Raw genomic sequence first — 20,203 nt, forward strand, 5'->3', positions numbered from 1 at the left:
AGATTGTTTTGAGAGCTTTTCTAAAAACAAAATGTGATGCATGTTGCAAGTTTTTTAGACACAATTTTGCAACAAAATTGCCAGCAAAATTACTGCAAAAATAGTCAAGATGCTGTCTCAGATTTGGAACCTATTAGTAATAGTATTCAGTGTTTCCCACAGAGTTAGAATCTATTTGTGGTGGTATAAGGGGTAGTGTGGGTGCTGACAGCGGATTGTTGTTGATCAGCTGTTGCTGTCGTTGGACACAGCGCTGAAGGACCATGTCCATGAGCCGCTCTCCTGCTGCTATCTCTGCTGTGTTAGCACGAGCTAACACAGCACCAGCAGCAAACATCTTTTAGCAGGGCTAATGGTTAGCATCATATAGCCAACGTTACCAAACAGCTCTTACTGGGCTTGATGGATGGATGAATGGATGGACGGACGGATGGATGGATGGATGGATGGATGGATAATATCTATATTTTTGATCTAAAATAATAAAAACAGCCAAACACAACAGTTATTGCACAAAGGCACCTTGGGTGGGTGGGTTATGACACTTTGTGTGCGACTGTCACATGCACAGAGCTCACACTCCTGCAGCAGTAGTCTTATGATATACAGAGAAAGAGAGGGGCAGGACGAATCAATATGCTGCACACAACTCTACGATGAGATGAGATTTTACCTGCTTCAAATTGTCAAGTTTGCGGTATCGCAACAACTGCTTTCTAACTAAAGACAAAAGTCAGATGTTTGGGGGTGTCAGTGGGTTATTTTCAATTGAAAAGGGGCTCAAGTAGCGCCAAAACAGATGAAAAAAAAATTTGAAAGAAGCTAAAACGGCACAGTATCAATGGGAAACCTCTCATTTGCAAGCTCTTCCTCGCTGACTGAATTATCACCGCTGCACTTTAAAGACTGTCGTTATAAAATAGTGGCAGCTGAAAGGATGTCATCATCTGCAATGTGGAAACAATGAGCCAGTGAACATTAGGCGCGGCGGTAATTTCTTTTGAATGAAACATGAAGTAACAGTTAAGTGCATATTAGACTGGAATGGTACAAACAGATGTTTAATGCGGCTCTAAAAGACGCCTCCTATTGTCTTCATTTGTCACATGTGTTAGTGGTAAATGTGATCTCTCCCATTTAAGATTGGGGAACCACATACTGTAAATTACAAAGATAAATTCCAACAACTGTCACAATGCATTGTAAGCCACGTGAAATTAGTTTCTACGTCACCGCTGTGCCATAATTTAGACTCCGCAGCGGCACAGATTAGGATCCAATCATCACTAATAAAGCCTCTCTACAGTTTCAACACCCACGGCTCCACACATCTTCACTACTGGGCTTCACACCATCATAACTGACTGCAGTAATCCAGCATATCACCCAATACGCACTGACATTAAAGTGTTGGTGTGGCTTAATGTATGCAGGTGTTATTTCACTGTCAGGGTTTGTACAAATCAGCCGATGCACTAAACTGGTGAGGAGTGTAGGTCGTCATGACTAGCACATGGTGTTACAATATTATAAACTCCTCACACACCCCAACCTTTGAAGGTCAGGGCTGTCTGCACAGGGGGTTAAATGCCACAGAAATTAATTACTTCCCCTGTCAATCTCTGCTATCGCCGTTTCCCACGACAGACAAAAAGGGGGCCAGGGTTTTAATTCATGCCCCCAACCCTCATGCCCCATTTACCCCACTCCCCTCCTCTTACAACTTCAGAGCGCTGAAATGAATTTGGCAGCATGGGGTTAATAAAGATTACCCCTTGAGTTTATCTTTATGTGATTACCTTTATACACAGAAGAGATCAAAAGGAGCCGGGAGCAAGGCGGGCTAAATTTAGAGACATTTCCTGTGGGACGGGACCAGCCGCTGAAATACCATCACTATAGCCATCAAAACACCGGCCCTTTATTCTGCCGCATGCTGGGTTCAGTTTGATACCTACAGGCTTTCATTTCATTGATGTACAGGACACATGCTGGGGCTATGTTTATGTGTGTGTTGTAATGTCCTCTATTGTGTGTGTGTGTGTGTGTGTGTTTATTGTGCTGGGTTGAGTCGCAGTGTGGTGATTACTGCAGCTTCTTAATCAGGGTGAAGTTAGAGCAGCCTGTGAGTTTTTCTAGCCCATAGACTATAGAAATAATGCAGGTAGCTACTATGATGTCATCCATTGTTCTGTGGACTCCTCGTCTGAAGCCTCCAGTTTGGCATTTTAGTAGTCACCTTCTGGAGCTAGAAGTGACCTTTTCTGGATGAGAGGGTGGAGCTGTGGGTGTATGAGGGGTGGATCTGAGTCATAGGCTGCATTTTATTAGGTGTTCAACATGCCCTCGTTGACTTCCCCTTGGCACTTACCCTTGAGGGGAGTCCCCTTCGCCATCCTAAGTGTCGTTATATTTGTCTGGAAAACTGAAATTAACTTGGTGAGATCGACCCTCGGAGGGTTGAGGTTAAAACACAGAGCCAGTTAAACTTCAGGGATATTGATCTGACCAAACACACAAGTGATTGTGAATCAGTTTCACCTGCTTTGGTGCAAATGAAAGTGACAACAGGTGCAATGGAGAGCCAAAAGCAAGACAACCCCCAAAAAGGGAAATGGTTTTACATGTGGTGTCCACAGACACTTGCTCTCTCCTCATCATTCCTGACTGATTCTTCTATAGTTTTGTGTTCTGCTAGTGTCCTTGTCACTACTGGTAGCATGAGGCAGCACTTGCAGCCCAATCAGGTCCTCCAGAATGTCACATCCACACGTGCGGTCGCAAGGTTTGCTGTGTCTTTCAGCACAATCTCAAGGAGATAACAAGAGACTGCCAGAGCCCTAAAAAAATGATCTCCAGTAGGCTACTGGTGTGCATGTTTCTGACCAAACTGTCAGAAACAGACTCCATGAGGGTGGAATTGGCGCCCCGTTCACATGTGACAGGTGTGAAAGCGTTTGGAGACACTGTGGTGAACGTCATGCTGCCTGTAACATCATCCAGCATGATTGGTTTGGTGGTGGGTCAGTGATGGTCTGGGAGGCATATCCTTGGCGAGTCGCACAGACCTCCATGTCATAGCCAGTGGTACCCTGACTGCTGATAGACACCAGGATGAAATCCTCAGAGCGATTGTCAGACCTATTTGTGCAGTGGGCCCTGGGTTCCTCCTGGTGCAGTGGCCCCTGGGTTCCTCCTGGTGCAGGACAGTGCTTGGCCTCATGTGACCAGAGTGTGTAGGCAGTTCCTGGATGATGAAGGCACTGATGCCATTGACCGGCCCTCTCTTTCCCTTGACCTAAATCCAATTGAGCATCCGCATGTATCGATGCATCCAACGCCACTTAGTCCTACCACAGACTGTCCAGGAGCTCACTGATGCCCTGATCCAGGTCTGGGAGGAGATCCCCCAGGACACCATCCACTGGCTCATCAGGAACATGCCCAGATGTTGTCAGGAGTGCGTACAGGCACACGGGAGCAATACACACCACTGGGTCACATTATGAGTTGCGTGATAAAATTCATGCAGGTTGGATCAGCCTGTGATTTAAATTTTTTACTTTGATTTATGGTGTGATTTTTGAATCCAGCCTTCAGTGGGTTAATAATTTTGGTTTCCACTTACCATTTTTACTTCATTTTGTTCTCAACTTACAGGTCTGTATGGGCAGACTTTCATATGTATATTAGCAAACAGTTTCTTAGGAAATTTTGATTAATAGCTTGACTATTCATTCATTTTCCTGAAAAGTGTAACTGAACTAACTGCAGTTTATATTTACTTTGGTTGCTTTGCTGTTCAGTGAGTGTGTATTCTTTATTCCCAACCTTAATATCTGTAAACCCATGGAAATATTGCACACTAACAGAGATGTTTAATTCAGAAACTGATGCAGCTAATTACAAAGTGCCTGCCTTGCAATTATCCGCAAAGGACGCCTTCACCTCACAGAAAGGAGTCTGCATCATATCTGATTATTTGTAAAAAAAAAAAAAAAAAAGGCAGTATCGCGCTAATCCTGCAACTGGTGGTCAATAGTTGGGCTGAAGGTGAACAAGGGCATCTAGCTTGATGCTTTTGTATGTTATGTCTAATGGTTGGGTGTATAGTTATGGTGAAGGTTAGAGGCTTGGTGATGCAACAGTCCTTATACACTACAGATGAGCGAGTGCGTAAAAGAGAAAAAGGGGTAGGGCTTTGCAGTTGCCTGGATATTGTGCATCAGAAAATTAACACAGATCCTCTTTGCATAAATCGATCCCGCTACTTACGACTACAGAACAACAAAACACTCCCAAAGTGATTAGTGACGGTGATGCAGAGCATAAAAACCCAGTTGGACCTCATCTCCCATCGGTGGTGTCATTTCAGCTGCTCTGTAAAACAGATGAGCAAACTCCGTGTTTGAAAAGACGTGGTTTTGGAAACCATCAGATCCACTGGGGACAATGTGGGCTCATAACAGGTGCACCAAGGGAAAACATTGCTGGTTTAAAACATTATTGGTTTGTTTGTGTGTGTGTGTGTGTGTGTGTGTGTAACAGGAAGTGGAGCTGTGCAGGCAGAACAGCCAGGAGAAGCTTGGCTTGACGCTGTGCTACAGGACCGACGATGAGGAGGACACCGGCATTTATGTCAGCCAGGTAGGGACAGATGTTTCCGTTATTTGGTCCTCCTACACTGACACATATAGGTGGAAAATAGTGTCACCGCATGTAACTGTTTTTAGGATTTGATTGTAATTGCTTTTTTCCAGTCACACAATTACACACCTCCCCGATGAGGTCTGATAGAGACAGGGCCGCGTGTTCGTTAAATCAAACTCGGGGCGCCATGATCAGTTTCCTTCGGAGCAGGAAGTTATTAAAAGATGGCATGAAATCCCATTTGAATTCCCATCTTTACATCCTGAAGCAGCGAGCAAATCTAAGTGAATGAGGGAGGAAGGAAAGTGTTTGCCAGTCAAATATCAGCTCTGAATGAGCCACGCATGGCCAAAGAGGAAGTCGGGTTTGAAATGCGATTCCCGTCCTGCCATTCTCATTCCTCCTCCTTTGACGTGTTTTAATTGAGGGTTTTAATTAGCTCGGAGCGACAACCTTCTCTCCCCCTGCTGCACACACAGTATGTTAAATGACACATTTACTGTACCCCATCTGAATACCAAACACACCAAACAAAGAGAGGACGTATTCTACTATTCTTTTTAAAATTCTAATAATATGCCGCTCAGGGAAAAAACTTCTTCTTGCACTACTGTTGATAAGACAAAATGAAAACAAATGATTGCCCTTTCGGAGACAAACCGAAATGAATGATTTAATTATGAGGGCTTTAAACACCACAAATGGAATTAGAAAAGTGTTGATTCTGACTGCAGGTGCACTTTCAATCCCATTAGGAACAAAAACAGACAAGAGGGTGAAAAGTACGAGCTTAAAACGCCGTCATAAGTATATAAATGGCAGAATTAGCGCCTTTCAGTCTTCTTAGAATAAATCTGTGAACCCTGCCAGCTTTTTTTCCTCTGGTTTTCACCTGTTCCTCTTGAACCAGAATCAGAATGTTAATACAAAACCTGCTGAACCTCGACAGATTGTGAAAGCAGACTCCCGCCGACAGAACGCATCTATTTTTGTATGTCTGATAAAAGAAAAAGAAAATGCTAATTCCCCTCATTAAAATGTATGGGAAGTGCATGATTCTCTTCTCCATTTCCACTATTTATTTTTTTCCCCACATGTAGCTAACTCTCTTGATCTTCAATGCAAGAACAACAAAGTTTGTGAAATGACTATTGAGGGCTTGTGGTGCTGTTGCATATCCACTGGGATGCATTCTGAAAAATGCGAGATGTTTATTCATTCAGCCAAAATAGAATCATGTCTGTGCAAGTTTTATTGTTTTTTTCCTTTATGACTCACATGCTCTTTTGTATAATGTCAAGGACTTACATGTTACCTCAGTCAGTGTAAGTCACTAAACTCAGGATGAAGCGGAAATACATGTCAGCGTGTATCATATATATAAAATACAAGGTCGTCAGCGAGAAAAGAAGCATGTTTTCTTTATGGAAAAAACAGACTGACAGCAGAAATGAGAGAGCAGTGGGGCACCAGCAGTGTTTTTCAAAGAAAATAGAGCTGCACAATGCCCGGCTGTCAGCATTGATTTTCATGTCATTTTGTGCAGGTGGAGCCAAACAGCATAGCAGCGAGAGACGGACGCATCAAGGAAGGAGATCGTATTCTACAGGTGCTTATTTTCATCACAGTGACCAAAGTACATTTACACCTGGTTATATTATGAACTCACATGTATAGGTTTTATCAGGCCAGCCATTAGGCAATATTGGCCGCAAAGTGGGCCCCTCATCCACACATATTGCCTATAATTTGAAAGGCATAGGTGTCCTGGGCCGAAAAAGAAACCCTCCAGTGAATGGTTAGAGAAAAGTCAAATCAAACATGAAATGAAATTACTGCAAGGTATTATATCATAAGATTAACAACAAACAGGAACAAATAGGCCCTACATTTTATCTGTGTTTATTCATTCAGTCGTGATGGCTACCTCAATCATATATTGGTTAGAGTTTTCCCACTCATACCCAGTTTATGCAGTTACAAGACTGATCAGGGACCCCAGTGTGCAGAAATATTTAAATACACATTTTTGAAAAAAGGGCAATATTCGTTTTTACCTCGCCAAGATTTTTAACATAAATTCAGAGCATTATTTGGCCCCCTTTCCGATAAGATAGCATAACATGGTTGGTGCCAATGGATGCCTTAGGTCCTCTTGTTTGATATGATACCTGATACTCTTCGCTGTAGCTCCTGATACAGCAGGTTTTATTTGCTAACTTTTGTCTGCCTCACCTCTCACCACTGACTCTGCCCGTCATACCTGCTGCTTCTTCACATTGTTTTTGCCAGACATTTGGCCTTGGGCTGGGGTCATCTATACCCTTTGACATGGGGACTGGCCCAAAATTTTTAAATCCCGTTAGACTGATAAATGTTCTATTGGACTGAAAGCTCATTTCTCAGACCGTTAGCCCAAAATCAAACGCCCGTCACTCTAAACTCCAGTGTCTTCGGAAATACACACTCCCTGCAAATAGACAACTCAATCACAATTTTTTTTCACATTGTAGGTTTCTATAAACCATGATGCGTTACATTTTTCATGTGTGGCTACATTTTGGCACAAAAAAAACTTGGTCATGGTTAGGAGAAGATCATATTTAACTTTTAACACCCCTGTCTGGTGGCACAGTAGTGGCTGCAAAAGCAGGGACGAGTTGGTAAAACACCCCTCGAACGCCTCAAACGTTCGGTAAAAACGCCCAGGACTAGTGGTTCAAATGCTGCTACGAAATGCCTCAAAGGTTCAGTTAAAACACCCAGGATTAGTGGCTCAGTCGCTGCTGGGAAATGCCTTGAGGGTTCGGTAAAAACACCCATGACTGGTGGCTAAAATGCTGCTGGGAAACACAGCAAAGGGTTGATAAAAACATCCATGACTGGTGGCTCAAACGATACTGGGAAATGCCTCAACGGTTCAGTTAAAACACCCAGGATTAGTGGCTCAATCGCTGCTGGGAAATGCCTTGAGGGTTCAGTAAAAACACCCATGACTTGTGGCTAAAATGCTGCTGGGGAAAGCCCCAAGGGTTCAGTAAAAACACCCAGGATTGGTGGCTCAAACGTTGCTTCGAAACCCAGCAAAGGGTTGATAAAAACACCCATCACTGGTGGCTCAAATGCTGCTGGGAAACGCCTTGAACGTTTAGTAAATACACTCAGGATTGGCGGCTCAAACATTGTTGGGAAAAGACCTGAAGGTTTGGTAAAAACACCCAGAATTGGTGGTTCGAATGCTGCTGGGAAACGTCTCCAAGGTTCGGGAAAAACACTCAAGATTGGTGGCTCAAATGCTGCTGGGAAACGCCTCGAAGGTTGAGTAAAAACACCCGGCATTGTGTGGCTCAACTCAAAGGCCGCCAGGAAACTGGAACTAACTGCAGGGAGTTTGTATTTTTGTAGAAATGGGCATTTGTTTTTGGATAACAGGCTGTTGCAGAAATGAGCTTTCAGTCCAGTGGGACATTTTCTGACTCCTTGAATTTTGGGCCATCGGAACAAACGCATGGCACCATTATCTTTGATATCAGACAAAAAAACCAAACAAACAAACAAAAAAGAAATCCCCCTTTTCTTGTTTCTTATTTCTGCCTAAGTGGATCCTCTGGGCTGCTCGCAAGACAGTCTTTTTAGTGGGTAGCAGAGCAGCTGGTGTCTCCAGTCAGGGCAAGCATATGTATATTTAATCACCTCGTTTTACCAGGGAAATTAAAGTCCTTAGTCGCAGTTACACCAGGCACTACATCATCCCCAGCACTCCTCTCTGTCTCAGTCTAACTCTTGTCTCATTATGCAAAAACACCTAATAGTTCTCTCTAAATACATATGGCTAAAAATGTTGCAGCCACATAGAGGCAGTTTTTCTACTTTGGATTGTATCAGTCTGCTACAGATATAAAAAAAAGTTCCAGTGCTGATTGTTTTCCCACTGGAATACAGGTTTAACAAACAGTAAAGCTTTGCACTCTTGACTCCAAGCTTCCCAGTTAGTAGCACCAGGTGTGTGTAGCCAAGGTGAACAGCCCCTCATTAAGACTTAATGAGAGCATGTCTGTTTCTTGTCACGTCCCGTGCACAGAACCTTATGTGAATACAACTCTCACCCTTCTGTAGATTTGTCCTTAAACTCTTGCTGCCATGATTGGTCTTTCTGACTAGTTATACATGTTGATTCATATGTGATTATGTGAGCCATCACATGCAGTAAACTTAGCCCACATCATTTTTGTTTTGTGTGTTTTTACATATTTGTGTGTGTACCTCACCCAACTAGTTGATGAGTTCATTGAAAACACCCTCTGCCTCTGAGTGCCCTCCTTCTGATTGGCTGTTGCCCATCACCTGAAAGATTTTTTGAGCCACGAGTGCCTCACAGTCTGTTGTGTTGTTAGATTACGGACCTGTTTGTCCCTGAAGATTCTCCCTTTTGATTGTGAGCACGGAGGCATTTTTCCTACATGACAGGGGCCAGTGTAATACAGATCGATGTGGCTTTGTTTGAAAGGGAGGGAAATATGCAGTGAAAAGCACATTTTTGAAACTGAGCCTGTACAATGCAAACACCAGCACATGCTTTGAATCGTGCATTCAGTGTCACCAAACATGATGGGAATTTAGTCATTCATATTGAAGTATAGTATGGGCATGAAGGGGCAGCCTCTAGCTCAGTGAGTAGAGTGTCTGTCGCATGTAGGCTGAGGGTGCTTTCACACCTGCCCTGTTTGATTTGGTTCAATCAAACTCAAGTTTCGCACTGATCAGGTGTGTTCATAACATAATGGAGACAGATCACTCTAGTCTAAGGGCCGTTTCATAGTCACGCAGATGCGAACGCATTGGGACGCATCGAGATGCATTGGCCACCATGATGCGTGCTTGCGTCTCAAAATGTGTTGTCCTTTTTTTTGAGACGCGACGCATGTAATACCATGCGTTGCCAGCGGGGGTGATAATGCATGCGACGTACTTGAAATTAACCACTTTTTGTTATTCAAAGAAGAAGCAGGTATGAAATATGGCGGGTGAGGAGGAGAAACTTTGCAAACTCGTACGGGCACACCCCCATTTATATGATAGTTCTAGAGCCCTGCACTCTAATAAAATAGCGCTACTAGCTAGCCGGAATGTACCAGTGACTCTGCTACCCCTATTGCACGAGCAATGTATTGCATTTCAAGTGTCGCCCTTGCGTTGAATGTGTTGACTCTGAAAGGAAGTGCATTGCGTGCGTCAACTATGAAACAGCCCTTATAAAGGCAAAAGAAAGTTGTAGAAATCAAGTGTTTTCCTTGCCTAGAGGGAGAAACAGGATTCATTCCTGGAAAAAAGAAAACTGAAGTCCCACCTTAAAAATAAGGTTTTCAGTATGTGCTTTGAATGACAAGTTCTGATGAATACAAAACCAAAATACACTGTGACCATTTCGATTTCAACCCCAGCAGTTTTGCCATTCGTAAAAAGCATGAATTTGCATTTGTCTGCACACCACCTTACGTTGTGTTAAATGGGACTGAACAACATTAAGGCAACTGATTGTTAATTGATAAAATTAAGCAGCTTTATACAAGTACCTGATAATTATCGCCCAGAATAAACAATATGGGCCATTGGAGCACCTCTTAGCAACATAATGCTATAATACAGATTGATGTATATGTCATTTTCATAAGCAACATCTCAGGTTGCTTCCAGTCTAAACAACAGTGTACCAACGTTACCTCTCCTCCATATTTATTATACATAGCATTCTCTGATTACCTCCATTCTCTCACTGTAGTGTTTCTGTGTCCCAGTATTGTGAATGATTGTGGGGAGCAGGGCCTGCTGTACTGCTGGCCCTATTATCTTCTTCTGACAGCCCCATTACTCTAGTGAGGAAAAGATGAACGCCACCTGTCAGGGAACAGTTAATTGTGTGTCTGGATGTGCAGACTCTCGTGAGGTCCGACTCTGCACTCGCAAATTGACTCCCTTTACCGAGCGCGTAGCCTAACCATGCCTTTCGTAAAGGATTGCGTGGAGTTGGAGGAAGTGATGGGAGAAAGGAGGAAAGACAGATGGAGAGATCTGAGAAGGAAAGGTGTAAGAAGAGACTAATGGAAAGGGAAAATGGGCAGAAAGCAGGAGACAAAAAGGTGCCAGTATGTGATTAGTCAAGGTGTGTCTTGCAAGAACAGGAACAATGGCTAGTTGTGTTACACTCATCTTTTCATTCATGTCAGTTAAATGGATGATGATGATAAAATTATAGGTCATTTTCTTGGGTTTGTGTGGTTGGGACTTTCTACAAGTTTGCTCTCCTTAACATGGCCATCTGTACTTATCTTTGATGGACAGATAAATGGCTGTGAAGTGCAAGACAGAGAGAAAGCTGTTGCCTTGTTGTCAAGTGAAGAAGCGAGGAGCATCGTGCTACTGGTGACAAGACCAGAAATCCAGGTAAACACTCGCACACCTTCACAGGCTCCCCTGCCCTATCCTGACAGCCTATGTCATGTCAAATAGCTGCCTAAGTGCCTTTTGCTTCCCTTCAAACTGTCAGCGTGATTGTAGTTGGAGTTCCTGCACACAGACAGAATTCTGACAAGATGTTGTGATTTCAGCTGGAGGAGGAGGTATGGCTGGATGATGAGCAACAGGAGCTGGTGGAGGAGCTGAAGATGGAGATTCTGGAGGAGAGGAGGAGGCAGAAGGAACGTAACTTTGACAGGGGGGATGAGGTGAGAGTACAAGCTGAGAGAAATGCAACAAAACAGAAGACAAAAATATCCAATAAAAAAAGGCAAAGTGGAAGGGAAATCGGTAAGAAAGGTTACAGGGTAGGAAGGAACTGTTTTTTGTGCCGTTTTTCTTTGTGGAAAATCAGCCGTTTTGATGACCATGCTTGCCTCGCCATGTGGCAATGTTCCACCGAAACAAGTTCCCTTGGATGCTATTTTGCAAGGGCACTGTTACTGCATCCTGGGCTTAGCACCACCCAAGAAGGTTGTGACTGGTTTTAAGAAATAGACACAAGCTAGAGCTTTTCTCCCCCTGTAGCAGAATGATAATGTGTGCTTCCAGTCATTTCTATAGTGCTGACAGAGCACTGTGGAGAAAGGTCTCACTGCTGTACATGAGAGTAGTACAGAGTAAATGAAAGAAGGTGACAGAAGAAGAAGGATAGCGAGAGAACGGGGTTTGATGTATGTCACCTTACTGTCATTTCAACCCCTGTTTTAGACAAGAATGTTGATATTGGATGGTTCTACAAAACTCAGTAAAAGATCATGGCTATGGCAAATTAACTATGGTTACAGTTTGGCAAACAAAGCACCTGATGATGGGTATAGAAACAAATTAAGGGGCGACTTAACTGCAAGCAGGGTCTGAAATTAGCACCTCGTCAGGTTGTCCACTTATTCATCGTCAGTTTGTCCATAAATAAACACTGCAGCTCCTCAAGACCAGGTGAAGTTACTGTGTATTGTTTCCCAACATAGGCGGGCATGTTCATGGGTGTACATGCATGTGTACAGTACCGTTCTACCCCAGAAAAATAGGGCTCCCCTGAAAGCAATGGTATAATTTAAACACTGCAGTTTACCAGTGGTAGAAGAAGTCCTCAAATCTTTTACTTAAGTTGAAAGTAGTCATACCAAAGTGCAAACACACTCTAGAACCAACAAGTTGCAGTCCTCCATTCAAAATCTGACTCAAGAAAAAGTCCAAGTACTAGCATCAAAATTTAAAAATACAATTCTTAAGTCAAGAATTCAAATGCGGTGGATAAAATTCATGAGTGGCAGACAAAAAGAGTGGCAGGTGGTAATAGAGAATTTCAGACCCTGACTGCAGGTCTATAACAGAATGCCAACTCTAGTCTCCAGCATGAAAACTGAATGTGCTAAAACCCAATTTTCAGCCTTTATAGGGCACACTACTTCCGCATTGGCATATGGACATAATTCCTAAGGGATACTCAGCTGATCATTCTTCCCTCACAATGCACTGCGTAACAAAATCATGAACTGTGACAAATAAACGAACAAAGCTCTTGCAAGTAAATAAAATTGCCTTTAAGGAGGACTAACTGTTTTTTTTCTTCATTCATCAGTATCTAGCTGAAGAAGAGATGACGACAGACACCGCTACCTGTTCCTCAAACAATCAAGACAAAGACAGTGGGTTTGGACGCAGTACAGACAGTCCAGAGCACCAACCCCTGCTGGCTAGACTGCACAGGAGGACCCCAGCCCATTGCCTGAGGGAGCGATGGAGGGCAGAGCATCCACACACAAGACGAGGGACTGTAGTGCCACAGGACACGCAGAGTCCGAGGACATTGTCAAAAGGCCAAGGCCATGAAGGGGTCAGTATTCGCAATGGCGGAGGCGGGATCCTAGGTTTAGAAAATCGCTTCCAGCAACTCTTGGAGCTCAAGTGCCAAATCCGGAATGGAGGCGAGTGTGGGGTGTACTCCATCCGACACAGTATAGAGTGTAGTGTCACTGAGCAAGGAGTGGATGGAGATAGCGTAGATAGTGTTGGAGGAGGGAATGGAGTGGAGCAGGAGTTGAGGATGCTAAATGAGGAACTGCGCAGCATTGAGCTCGAGTGCCAGAGCATCATGCAGGCGCATCAGCTCCGCCAGAGCCACCAGATGGAACCTTCAGAACCTGTATCCAGCTCACCAGGACGGAGCCCCAAAGATGGACACAAGCGGCACGGCAGGTTGGCCGACATCCACGAATACCCTGAGCGGTCGGACAGCGATAGGATCCGAGAGAAGGACAGCTCCAGTGCCTACAACACGGCAGAGAGTGCACGGTCGACACCGCTAGGTATGGAGAGATCTCCTGATCATTCTCTGCAGAGACAAATCAGCATCACCAACCAGAAAAACCTCAGACTGGCTTCCTCAACACCCTCCAGCCCCATCCCAATCCCCAAGCCCCAGGGTCGTAGCAGACCAGCAGACCCAGGCCCTGTTATCTCCAGCAGCCCAGATCAGAGCAACCCTTCACGGTCCGAGTCAGACCCTGCCCTGCCTGCAGACGATGAAAGGTGTGAGAAGAAAGGGAGGGCCAGAGACTCCAGGAGGGGGCTGTCCTATGGTTCGTATCAGACAACTCCCTATCAAGGCCAGGGAGCATCCAGGCAACTGCAGGTAGGTGTAATCAAGAGTAGACAGGTAAACCTAATGCTGTTATGCTTTGAGTAAGGTACCTCCTGAAGACTAACAGTGTTCTCTGTGTTGCAGAGTTACATGCAGCTGCTACAACAGCACTCATCCCTGGAGTATTCCCAGAGCCAGCTGAGTCTGCTCAGTGTCTGTCGAGATCCCGCGCACCGGAGTGGACGCCCTGGGGAACCCCGTCTGGAGTGGAAGGTCAAAGTTCGGGCTGACGGCACACGCTATGTGGCCCGGAGGCCTGCTCGTGACCGAATCCTGAGGGAGCGGGCGCTAAGGATCAGAGAGGAGAGGAGCGGAGGCATGACTACAGATGACGATGCTATGAGTGAGATGAAAATGGGCCGCTACTGGAGCAAAGAGGAGCGGAAGCAGCATTTGGCGCGGGCTAGGGAGCAAAGGAAGAGAAGGGAGTTCATGCAAAAGAGCCGCCTTGAATGTTTAAAGGAGGGGCCAGCTAGCGGAGCAGAGGGCAGGAAGGAGGTCAATATCTTGGAGCTCAGTCACAAAAAGATGATGAAGAAACGAAACAAAAAGATCCTGGATAACTGGATGACCATCCAGGAGCTGATGAGCCATGGGGCAAGAGTCCCAGAGGGCTCCAAAGTACATAACGCCTTCCTGTCTGTCACAACTGTCTAGCGGACACAAACAGTACCGCATACTCTGAAGTACTGAACACTTTAATATCAGGTAGCCTGCATTTCAGGAACTACTGCTTTATTTAAAAAAGTGTCAGTTTGTGAAGTTAAATTAAAAATGTCACTGCGGAGGACTTCTGTAGCATTCCTAATGCAACTTTGTAACTATCACTTTTACGAATGTTTGAATACTTCTTGAACTCTATCATTACAAGACCTCAGCCATTCAAACTTTTCACTGTTTTTACACTGGCTTTTTGGTAATGCACTGGCTTCTGATAGCAGATGATTTTGGTAGCATATTGGTTCAAACTGATTGACACAAAAAAGTGAGGAACCAACACATCAACTTCATGTACACTATGTATTGTATCTCCATACTCTCCATTCCTGTTTCAATGCATATGAAGTGGCTTCACTTGCCTCGTTCAAGGTGGCATTTTTTTATAACGGGGGAAAATTCAATATTTTTCACACTTTGTAAACTCAGTAACTTTTTGTAAGGGATTTTTTACAATGAATGTCAATGTACTGTAAACATTTTACTGTAATTTATTATTTATGTTTGTATCACCAAACCACCAAGGTCAGACTTGACACTATTTGATTGTACTGTAGCCTGAAATGTATGCCAGACCCGCACAAAGAGAAATGAGAAACTTTGTGAAATGGCTGAACTCGTCATTTAAAAAACACTCCTTTCATTGTGTTGAAAACGTCACTTGAGTCAGAGTCATCTGAAAAAATGAAAGCACTGAAAATGTTGTCATGCTATCTCAAAAGCTCAGATTGTTCATGAGCTGAGAGGGCTCTTTGAAACAGTTTTACCTCACCTTAGTCAAAATGCTGTTCTGTCAAGTGGTTTAATACCTGGTTAATTTCATCGTTGACTCAATGCTAAACCCTTACTATAAACCATAAATGTGTGAATTATGTTTAAAATGTTATATAGATTCATATTTATATTGTTTACTGTTATTTCTATTTATTGTAAATTAATTTTTATGGTCCACCTGATAAATGTTTCACATTAAGTGGCTTCTCTCTGAAGGGAAGTCAAGAAAATGTATCATATTGCAGCCTTTCAACTCAAACCTGCTGCTTGTCACTGTAAAGTCCATTGAAGAGGCCTTGAGTTCAGTATTTGTTGATGGTGATATTTGTAATAAAACTAATTATAAAAAAGATTAAGAAAGTTCTCTTTTTGAACATTTTGTCTTTTTTCATGTCATTATGTAAATCTTTACGATGAAAACTTTTAGCCTCTTGCATCGGGAACTGCCCATTGGTTCGACATCCCATTGTTACGACCATTTTAAACCCATTGTTCCGAAGTCCCTTCCGAAATCATCATGATGCCCTGTGGTTAAGGTCTGGTTAGGTTTAGGCACAAAAACCACTTGGTTAGGGTCAGGAAAAGATCATGGTGTGGGTTAAAATGAAAAAGAAAGTGACAAACACATAAGCTGTGAGCCTGCTCCGCCTCAAGCCTTTCCCAGCTGACCCAGAGCCGGTCGCGGCGCACCATACGCCCACCGCGAGCCGTTCAGCACCGCGGACAGTTGGACTAATGGGATGTCGAACCAATAGGCTGTCGGACCAATGACATGGACCCCTTGCATCTTGACTCAACGGATGGCAGTGGTGGTTTTGTTCTACTGCTTTGGTCCTGGAGTAAAATAAATTAACAACTAGTGGCTCAGACAATGACTTGCAGTGTCAGACACTGACAAAAAAAACTGTCCTTTAACAGCGACATGATACGCGGCCAGTCGCCATTATAGTTTGGTGGCATCCGGGGTAAATGCAGCAGGACTAGAACTAAAGTTAAGGCAGTGAAAGTCCAAGTAGGGCTTGTGCGAGGGGTGATGGTTGGGTCCAGCAAACACCAACTTTCACCTGTGAAAGCAGTGTTTGTGTCCTGTAAGATTCTTAAGCCAAACCCTTCTTTTTTCCTAAACCTAACCATGTGCTTTAGTTGTTAGAGGGGAAAAAAACGTCACTTTGTGGTGTTGTACTGACATAGTGTGCTTATTTTGAAAGAGACTGTATGTAAACTGTAAATTTCCTGTGAAAACGAAAGTGTATTTTGAAAAAAGACAATGCATGTAACAGGCATAACCTAACACCGCGTCCAGTCAACAACAAACGCACCCAGGGTACCTTTCCTATCGTATCTGGATGTGTGAATGCTGATGATAGCATTTAGCCCTAAGCACCACTGTGCCTAAATACAGCCCAACAGGTGGGGCTAGGTGCAGATGGGGTTAGGTATTGGTACTCAAGACCTTTAGGTATAACTGAAATAATCCAGTGCCAAACAGTATCAAAACTGCTCCAACGATAGACCTGCATTCTACATCGGGGTCTGATCCGAGACCATCCTGATGCCCCGCCAGATCAGCAAACTTTCTGATGCTGCCTTCTCTGGAGCTGCTCTTCTCCCAGTGTATGGTTAGTTCAACATTGGCCCTGTTAGCAGGAGCTAACGCAGCAGCAGCGGCAGCCGACATGACCCATTTTAACATTTCCAATAAACTTATTCCGACATCAAATCTGCTTGACTCTGCTGTCCCATTAATGGCTGCCAATGTTGGAGTGTCATTTGCCATGTGATGCTAAAATTTAGCCCTATCACTATGTGTGTGGTGGTGAGCATTGTTGCCTCACAGCAATAGGGTTCCTGGTTTGAACCCTGGGTGGGGGATTCAAATTCCATATCCTTCTGTGTGGAGTTTGCATGTTCTCCCCGTGTCAGTGTGGGTTTTCTCTGGGTACTCCGGCTTCCTCCCACAGTCCAAAGACATGCAGGTTAATTGGTGACTGTAGTTGGTGGCCGTAGGTGTGAATGTGAGTGTGAATGGTTGTCTGTCTGTATGTGTCAGCCCTGTGATAGTCTGGTGACCTGACCAGGGTGTACCATGCCTCTCACCCAGTGTTAGCTGGGATAGACTCCAGCCCCCTGCGACCCCTAACAGGATAAGTGGTTACAGAAATCAAATTAATTAATGAAACTGTGTGTGCGTGTGTGTGTGTGTGTGTGTGTGTGTGTGTGTGGAGAGGAGCTCAAACTCTCACAGCAGCAGATATAACACATATATTCTGTGGTGTGGTTAAGTTTAGCGTGGTGTATTAAAACAGAGTTGGCAGTTCAGCATGTCGAGATGAAAGTGGCTATACAACACCCCACTGCATTTATATAATGGGTACTAAACGAAATACTCTACTGGTATAAGTTCAAGGGTACTGGTATTGGTACTGTAATTGTCACATTTGAAATGGTACCTCACTGACAGAGCCTGCAGAATCTTCTTTAAACGTTTCTGCATTAACATTTCTCCATACACTGAGTCTATTCAGTGCCAAGTGGAAATACAAAACCCTGCCTGACAAAATACAAATCAGCCATATCATGTTTCTGCTATCCTTCCATCTGCTTAGTGTCAAACACACAGGGCTCCAAAGTTTTCAGTGATTCACTTTAAATGTGGCTCAGTCGGCATGCATTATTCATGCTGGGGCCAGCTGTTTACATGTTTATATTTGAGAGGCACAGGAGCAACACTTGCATCTCCCTGCACTATAATAAAATGTGCTCTTTGTGAAGAAAATGTATTGTCTCCTGCAGAGAGCAACACACTTGAGCCTGTGTGCTTGTGTCAGGCAAGGAACACATGAGGAGGCAGCTCGGTTATTTAAGATACATAATGCAGGAACGTGTACACAAGTGCTGCCACGGATCAATACTATGCAATCAGCTGCGTTCTAAAGTCTATTTGTGAGTGATTATAAAGAAAATGATTGCTAATTGAACACATGGGAGGATTACACGGGACCTGCAATGATTGCCGCACCTGGAAAACTACCACACCTGCCTCCAGGCTTCACCAAACCAAGCGTCCTGATCTCCATATTCACACTCAGGAAGTCATAAAGCATTTTGATGTTTTGTGGCTTGATAGCACGCAGTAGTAATTTACCCTGTCGCTTCAGTTTACAGTATTCATGTATTCACACTGGGATGACTGACTGACAGTGTGTGTGGGGGGTGGGATACGGGTGCAGGGAGGCTGTGTGTGGTGGGGGTGCGTGTCCATTTAGCGATAGGAGGCATCAAAGCTAAGCTATACTCCCATTTCAAAGCAATAAGAAGACGCCGGTGGAGTTTCCTCATCCCCTGTCAATCTGCTGTGTCTGTCCACAGCCCACTGAACTGAGGAATTAATGAGCGACATCAGACTGGCATCCCCATCGCCACGGCTTTTATGCATAATATTAAATCAGGTAAGCAATGCACCCAGGTTTCTCACAGCTAACCATCTCTCTGTAACATATCCAACTGGTTATATCTGTGTGACAGAAGTGGCACAGGAACTGAGGGAAAAAATGGTTGCAGTCAACCTAGTATTATAAATGATTAATCCCAATGTGCATAGCAGAGATAATTGAACGTTGATCTGTTACAGCAGTATGGTGTGGTGGCCTACGCTGAAATAGGCATGCATTTCCATTAATCTATGGAGCACAGTGGTGTGAAATACATACTTTAATGCTACGGCATTAGGTCGCATCACGCGTCACGCATTAGGACATGATAAAAAACAGAGAGAGAATACCACCTTAACTCTAGTAAAGATTATATACGCTTCTTAAAAGGAGTACAGCTTTTGCTTGAACGTTAAACTATAATGTTAGCGTGGAAAACCCAGTCTTATATCTCAAAAGTATTTTAGATTCTGAACCATGGCATTATAAATAAAATGCTTTATTGATACCTGATGGATGCATGCAGTCAATACTGCCTGATTATAGGATAAAGGAAAACAGGTCTGTGCAAATTCACATCATAAGCATATATCTTATATCTCAGCACGTGACTTCTAAAGGAATAGTTTTAGATTTAATTTTGGGAAAGTTGCTGTCTTGCCAAGAGTAAGTTAACAGGATTAATAACTCGCTCAGAAAAGTCCAGTAAATATGAAGCTACAGCCAATTAGCTTAGCTTAGCATAAAGTAGGCTAAAGGTAACAAAATTTGTCCCTATTGAACACCATTAATCTCACTTTAATTCATACGAAAACTTAAGTGTGAAGGTTGGTTTTAGTTTTTATGCAAAATTAAGCCACAGGGGTGCAAATCACTGGTTTTATCACAAAACAGTATCGTATTGATTCTTTGGACAATGATGAGATATTTGCCGATGCCACGATACGATTTCGATACGATGCGATTCAGGGGCCTGCAAACTCCTGAAGGAATAGTTTTAGGTTTCATTTTGGGAAAGTTGCTGTGTTGACAAGAGTTGGATAACAGGATTGATAACTCTCAGAAAAGTCCAATAAATATGAAGCTAGCTTAGTTTAGCATAAAAAATGAACACAAAGTAAAGTAGGTGAAAGGGAACAAAATTTGTCCCTATTTAACCCCATTAATCTCACTTTAATCCGTACAAAAACAGCATCATCGATTCTTTGGACAACAATACGATATTTGTGGATATTACAAAGTCTGCCACAATACGATATCAATACGATGCAATTCAGGGGGCCTGTGATAGATACAAAAGGATATTACATACAATATTAACACAGGTGAAACAGACTTTCAGAGTAAAAGCATAAAGATGACGATGTAGATTGATGTTTTCACTTTGCAATGATGATGATACTTGATCACTGATCACTGAATTGATACATTGATCCAGACTGATGGATCATTCCACCCCTGCTAAGCTAGC

General features: G+C 43.5%; 1 protein-coding gene across 1 annotated transcript in view; it reads left to right on the forward strand.

The window, feature by feature from the left end:
• pdzrn4 (PDZ domain containing ring finger 4) overlaps nucleotides 1-15,591 on the forward strand; it is a 50,762-nt gene extending 35,171 nt beyond the window's left edge. The window contains exons 4-9 of the mRNA XM_049566335.1: nucleotides 4,549-4,647; nucleotides 6,197-6,259; nucleotides 10,990-11,091; nucleotides 11,256-11,372; nucleotides 12,749-13,801; nucleotides 13,895-15,591. Of these exons, the coding sequence (XP_049422292.1) occupies nucleotides 4,549-4,647; nucleotides 6,197-6,259; nucleotides 10,990-11,091; nucleotides 11,256-11,372; nucleotides 12,749-13,801; nucleotides 13,895-14,467 (2,007 nt within the window). The 3' untranslated portion in view covers nucleotides 14,468-15,591. The remainder of the gene's footprint in view (nucleotides 1-4,548; nucleotides 4,648-6,196; nucleotides 6,260-10,989; nucleotides 11,092-11,255; nucleotides 11,373-12,748; nucleotides 13,802-13,894) is intronic.
• Nucleotides 15,592-20,203: the final 4,612 nt, after the last annotated feature.

The sequence above is a fragment of the Epinephelus fuscoguttatus genome, linkage group LG22 (genome assembly GCF_011397635.1).
Source record: "Epinephelus fuscoguttatus linkage group LG22, E.fuscoguttatus.final_Chr_v1".
NCBI lineage: Eukaryota > Metazoa > Chordata > Actinopteri > Perciformes > Serranidae > Epinephelus > Epinephelus fuscoguttatus.